Source organism: Pundamilia nyererei, unplaced genomic scaffold (genome assembly GCF_000239375.1).
Source record: "Pundamilia nyererei isolate P.nyererei 1_Seehausen unplaced genomic scaffold, PunNye1.0 scaffold00221, whole genome shotgun sequence".
Classification (NCBI taxonomy): domain Eukaryota; kingdom Metazoa; phylum Chordata; class Actinopteri; order Cichliformes; family Cichlidae; genus Pundamilia; species Pundamilia nyererei.
The window spans coordinates 346,816-353,610 of NW_005187622.1; the positions used below are offsets into that span (position 1 = coordinate 346,816).

The following is a 6,795-nucleotide window of genomic DNA, read 5'->3' on the forward strand; positions in this document are numbered from 1 at the left end:
TTAAAAGGGAGTTTTTCCTTCCCACTGTCGCCAAAGTGCTTGCTCATAGGGGGTCATATGATTGTTGGGTTTTTCTCTGTATCTATGAAGCGCTTTGAGGGGACTTTTGTTGTGATTTGGTGCTATATAAATAAAATTGAATTGAATTGAATTGAATTAGATGGAGAGTTCTCTTCATACACTAAATTTAATTATGGAGTTCCAGTGGAGTTCAGTGCTAGGACCAATTCTGTTTACATTATACATGCTTCCCTTAGGCAGTATCATCAGAAGGCATAGCGTACATTTTCACTGCTATGCAGATGATTTATTACTTCAAGATGTCCTAAAAACTCTCAACTCTGGATAGTCAGATAAGATATACCAGAACACCAATGTGCATTTTTAAAGGAACAGAAAGTGAAAGTCTACAACAAAGAGAGCACACAGTCATGGATAATATCTTCAACATAATTACCTGAGCAGGTGAGTTTCAGGATGTAGTCAAGCTGATCTGATATTGCACAATCCCTATTGGACAGAGGAGTTTTGGACACAATACAGGAAGACCTGATCAACCACACAAATTTGTATGAGGACTGTGCCGCTTCCATAGAAACAGCTGAGCCACAGTCCAGTTTTTCACACACAACAGCTGCTTCTTTCAGGGTCCAGGAATCATCAGAGTACACCATTGGTCTCCATTCTCTAAGACGTTTTAACTCCAGTGTACCTGCACAGCGACTGGGTCCTCCTACCAGCCTGACATCATCAGACTCTGAACAGAAAGCAGAGAGTCATCAATAAACAAATAAAGTGAGTTTGAGCAGATCAAAGCTGCAGCTCCTCTTCTACCTGAGCAGGTGAGTCCAACAGCTTTGCCAGGTGAGCAGCTGTTTCTAGCTGAGGCTGAGCTTCTACAGTCCAGGAGAGCAGACTCATGGCCTCCACACTGGAACTCTTTGCTCGACACTGAAGCCTCCACTTCTCCATAGAGCGCCCCCTGGAGGACCAAAGGAGGCCCACAGCCAAACTCCCTGCAGACCACCTCTGCATCCTTCTGGTCAAAGTCAGCTTCACACACTGAGGACCAGCTCTGGTTAGACTTCACCTCCAGTCTGCCTGAACACAGACTGGAACCATTCAGCAGCCTGACAGAGTCTGGAGACATCAGAGAAGATCAAACAGAGAGATCAGAGACAGCAGACACACAAGAAAAAGATGGCAGCAAACAACTATTCACTGATTCAACCTCAGCACAACTCCAAGATGACACTGGAAACATGTTAGCATCACAGTTAGATTTCATAATAAAAAAAAGCTGTAGTTGCAGCCCCAGCCTACTGGTTCCCTTTGTGGATGTGTAGTATTGTCCCTTTTTCTTGTGGAACCAGTAAAATCGGTGCAGCTGATGGAGGGACATGACATGGCCAGAGAGACAAATTTGTTGACATATTATATTTTACGTTTTTCTTTATTTTCCTTTTGATGATGATAGTGTATTATCCATCTATTTAAGCACTCATTTGATGGTTTTATTCACAAATCTCCTTCCTGTTTTCATCTTCCCTCAACATTTGTTCTGTGAAACCAGTACCCCAAAAGACACGGTCAGATAGAAAGCAGCAAGATACACAGAGCTTTTTTTCTTTTTTAATAAAGCAGCAAACTATTTCTCCAGGCTAATTGATGGTCTTCTAAATTTGTAATACACGATTTCCTCTCCAGCTTATGAGTTATCTGCTTTAAGGTCTGCATTTGAGGGTTTATACCTGGAAGTCAAGTGCAACCCCAATTCCCAATGAAGTTGGGACATTGTGTAAAATGTAAATAAATGCATCAACACTACATATGAGCGGGCGGAGGGAGGTTTTGGAGTCGTCTCACACCCCCGTTCTCTGTGACCTGCTGGAGCGGGGGGGCCGGGAGGAGGAGTTGGCCGTCCGACTGGAGTGTCGGGCCTGCGGAGTCGGGGCAGTCTGTTTCTTCCCACCGCAGGGAAAAAGGGTAACACCACCTGGGTCTGGGTGCAGTTCCCCCCTCCAGGGGCAAAGGTACCTAGACCCGGTTCTTAGAGTACGCTTGGGGAGTGTGATCGTGTGTACAGTGTCTCTCTCTGTCTGTCTCCACGTTGGGTGAGTGTTGAGTAATTGCATATGAGAGCATGAGGGTGGGAATGGATGTTTGTATCTGTGTGTAACTGTATGTCTGTGTCTATATGTCAGGTTGGGTATCAGACGCCACCTCTCTGGGGACATCTCAGGCCCTTTAAGGGATGGAGGCCTATCTCCCCCCACCACTTCCCCTGCCAGTGGCGGACTCCCTCAGACATCGGTGCGTTGGTGGTTCTTTGTGTCCCGGGGTGGGCGCCCAGGTACACACCAGCTCACTCCTTGGTGGATGCTTATCGGGGCCTGGAGCCTGGGGCTTCCTCGGGCCACTTTGGGGGTGGGGTGCCCCCGGCCTCTCGGCCTGGGGCTCGGTCACTCAGGCGCAGCTGGCTGCCGGCGGAGCTCACGGGTACGTCACTGCAACCCCCCCTGGCTTCTGCTCCGCGGCTGCTGAGTGACCCCTCATCTGGGACTCTCCTCAGCTCTTACTGGGACAGTGGCACGGCTGCCCCTCTGTTGGTCTTCCTTGGTCTCTTGTGTTCTGGGGGCCTCTGGATGTCTGGAGTCTTGATCTCCTCCATACCTGCTTCATGCCCTGGAGGACAGGTCTGTGGCTCCCCACACCCTCTAGCAGATCATTACATGGAGAAACCTTTTAAAAACAAGCGCGTCCATGCTCACAGGTGTACACACGGGTGCTCACACACACAAACGACACCCTTTTTGGCTCCTACCTCAAAGCACACTGTGCGCTGTCTATCTTACGTGCTGCACAATAATGTTTAATATTTAGTATTTACTATTATATTCCCATATATCATCGTGATGTTGTTTATTCTATTGCTCTCGTTTCCTTCTGCTTGTTTTCTTTTTTCTTTCTCAACAGGTGATCCAGGTGATTGATATATGCATTTTTTTGTGTCTTCTTACTTAGTTGGTTTTTGTTTTTTTGCCCTTTATCCCTGTCCCTTTTCTCCGCTGTTCCCCCCCCCCCTTCCTTTCTCCCTTCTCTTTTCCTCATTCAAGTCTGTCCCGTATCTAGCAAGTGAAAATAAAATAAAAAAATAAAAAAAACAATAACAGGTGAATCAAATAGACCATTACGGCAAGGCTGGGACGGTCAATTTGGTAAAGTAAATCTGTTGGGCATCTTTCCTCGCCTTTAGACAATAATTCTGATGGCAAAAGAACCAAACGGGACAGGCAAAAAAATATATATATGTAAATAAAAACAGAATACAGTGGTCCTTTCCAACGTATATTCAATTGAATACACTAGAAAGACAAGATATCTGTCTTCAAACTGACAAACTTTATTATTGTTTTGTGTTATTTTGAATTTGATGCCTGCAACCTGTTCCAAAAAAGCTGGGACAGGGGCAGCAAAAGACTGAGAAAGTTGAGGAATGTTCAAAAAACACCTGTTTTAAACATTCCACAGGTGAACAGCTTAATTGTCATGGTATAAAAGGAGCATCCCCAATAGTCTGAGATGTTCACAAGGAAGTATGGGGTGAGGTTCACCATTTTGTGAACAACTGATTGGACAAATTCAGCAGTTTAAGAACAATGTTTCTCAACGAACAATTGCAAAGAATCTAGGGATTTCATGATCAACTGTCCATGATATAATCAAAAGATCCAGAGAATGAAGAAATCTCTGCACGCAAGATGCAAAGCCGAATACCAACACTGGATGCCCGTGACCTTTGATCCCTTAGGTGCATTAAAAACCGACATCACTCTGTAAAGGATATTACCACATGGGCTAAGGAATACTTCAGAAAACCATTGTCAGTTAACCTAGTTCATCGCTACATCTACAGTGCAAGTGCAAGTTAAAACTCTACCATGCAAAGCAAAAGCCATATATCAACAACACCCAGAAACACTGCCAGCTTCTCTGGGCCTGAACCCATCCGAGATGGACTGATGCAACATAAATGTGTGCTGTGGTCTGACAAGTCCACATTTCCAATTGTTTTTGGAACTGATAGATGTCGTGGCCTCTGAACCAAAGAGTAAATGGGTCACCCGGATTGTTATCAACGCAAGTTTAAAAGCCAGCATCTGAGATGGTATTGGGGGTGTGTTAGTGCCCATGGCATGGGTAACTTGCACATCTGTGAAGGCACCATTAATACTGTAAGGCAGCAGTCCACAACCTTTTTTGCGCCACGGACCGGTTTATGCCCGACAATATTTTCATGGACCGGCCTTTAAGGTGTCGCGGATAAATATAACAAAATAAAACTAGTACCGGTACCGAAAAAAAGAACATTTATTCATAACACACGTGAAAAGATCAAGGAAAACCGAGTAAACGATAAAAACGATAACAAAATAACGCTTAAAACCGATAAAAACCCTGAAAACTATACATTTCACACCTGAGCCTCACTCTCGCGGCCCGGTACCAAACGACTCACGGACCGGTACCGGTCTGAGGCCCGGGGGTTGGGGACCGCTGCTGTAAGGTACATACAGGTTTGGGAGCAACATATGCTGCCATCCAAGCAATATATTTTTCACGGACCTGCCTTCTTATTTCAGCAGGACAATGTGAAGCCACGTTCTGCATGTGTTACAACAGTGTGGCTTTGTAGCAAAAGACTACAGGTACTAGAGTGGCCTGACTGCAGTCCAGACCTGTCTCCCATTTAAAATGTGTGTCACATTATGAAGCTTCTGTCCTGTGCCACATCATCAATAAACACTAGTGTTCCACTGCCACTGGCAGCTATGGATGCCCGAGCCATCACACTGCCTTTGCTGTGTTTTACAGATGATGTAGTATGCTTTGGATCATGTTCCATGCCTTCTCCCTTCTTTTTTTTCGCTGTCATTCTGATAGAGGTTGATCTTGGTTTTATCTGTTAAAAGTATGTTTTTCCATGTTTTTCTATTCTTGAGGCATATTAGTGGCTTGCACATTGCAGTTAACCCTCTGGATTTAATTTCATGCAATCTTTCCTTTATTGAAGACTTATATATCCATACGCCTAACTCCTGGAGAGTGCTGTTCCCATAGTTGGCTATCGTGAAGGCAGGGCTCTAGACTAACTTTTTGCCACAGCACAGGGGACCTTTATCGCGGCATATAATGTGTGTTTTAATTGTGTGTTTCAGTTCGAAACATATTAGCGGCAGTCACAAATGCAGTATTGCCGGCCATGATCTTTCCACACTCACAACAGTAAATGCAGTGCATCATATTGTCAGATTTACTGTATCTTAGCCAGGGAAACTGGTCAAGCCACTTTCTTCAATTTGTATACACTTTTAAATTAATTCCCCCCTGGGCTTTAGCTTGGAGTCTATCATTTTTTGGCTTTTTATAGCATATAACTGCCTTAAAAATATTCTGCAGTGAATCAAAAACTGAAGAACACATTGAATCAACATATGATCATTACCCAATGCTACTGAAGTGAAGCAGAGGAAAGTTAGAGGTTTTGCTAAGTATTTTGCAATTTTGGCAAAAAAAAAAACAAAAAACAAAAAAACAAAAAAAAACAGAGGCCGACAGCACTGTCCATGACTTGTGCGTAATCATTGACTGTAGAAAACATGGACGATGCGACAGCGCCCCAAAAATGAAGCCAAAACATCTCTATCGACCCCTGGTGTCTGGCTGCAGTATAGGTCATAAACCCTGCCTCCTCCATGTTAGTGGATGGAACTGGGGTCAGACTAAAATAAATAAATTCTCCTTAGATAATTTTTTTCCAAAGATTCTTTCTTTTGTTATCAATAGTTCTCCTCATGCTGATTGATGTCCAAGGGTCATCATGTCCAAGGCATCTCCGTTCCCATAAGTTTGATTATAATTCCTACCGCGGTGATGTTAAATTGGGGTGAAACGTCATCATAACAGCTTTGACTGGCAGCTGCAGTCACGGAGAAACTTGCGTATATCTGTTCGGGAATAGCAGATAGAGCGTAGGCTCTGAGAGGAGGGCCAGCGTTTACGCTACGAAAACACGACTGAGTGTTTTAACCTGACAGCCTGAGGTGTTCTTCAGTAAACTGGACTAGCTGACAGAAGGACCCGAGGCCCCGCCAAACTTTTTCGGTAAGTTAAACGTGTTTGTAAGCTAATCTGTAACTATCATCCTTAGCTAGGTCCTGAGACCTAGCTAGCTAAAATGAGCACTCGGCTGTCAGGGTTCGTTTACCTAATCTGTGCAGGTGAATGAATTTACTAAAGAAATTTACTAAAGAAATCAAGAGAAACGCCCCGGGCTACTCAGTCACTAATTACTGTTACTGTTGTAAGATGGCGCCGAGTATGGCAGCCTCATCGCGAGCTCCCCCAAGCAACAGCTGTTTTTTGTGTTTAATTTTACATTTCCTTTATTTTTTCACGAGTAGCACATGTCTCCTTGTGTACGATCGACAAACTTTACTGGACATAAAAGACGGACTTTCTCATCACTTTCCGGAGTTCAAGTTTTGCAACACGGACCCTCCGTTTGCATCTCACCCGAGACGCCACCTCAGGTAAATTTACAACAGTGATTATTATGACTGTTTACATTCCCCCACAAGCCGACACTGACCGAGCACTCAGGGAACTGTACAGCGCGATCAGCAGTGAGGAAACCGCACACCCAGAGGCGACGTTTATCACGACCGGGGACTTTAATAAGGGAAACCTGAAGAAAGTTTCACCAAAACTCCACCAACACATCCATTTCAACAC

General features: G+C 44.4%; 1 protein-coding gene across 4 annotated transcripts in view; it reads right to left on the reverse strand.

Annotated features, from left to right (window-relative positions):
- Positions 1 to 6,795, reverse strand: part of LOC102204933 (scavenger receptor cysteine-rich type 1 protein M130-like) — a 121,680-nt gene that overhangs the window by 41,240 nt on the left and 73,645 nt on the right. For all 4 annotated transcript variants that reach the window (XM_013914749.1, XM_013914748.1, XM_013914747.1 and 1 more), the window contains 2 exons: positions 835 to 1,140; positions 458 to 757 (listed from right to left, as the gene is read on the reverse strand). In XM_013914749.1, the coding sequence (XP_013770203.1) occupies positions 458 to 757; positions 835 to 1,140 (606 nt within the window). The remainder of the gene's footprint in view (positions 1 to 457; positions 758 to 834; positions 1,141 to 6,795) is intronic.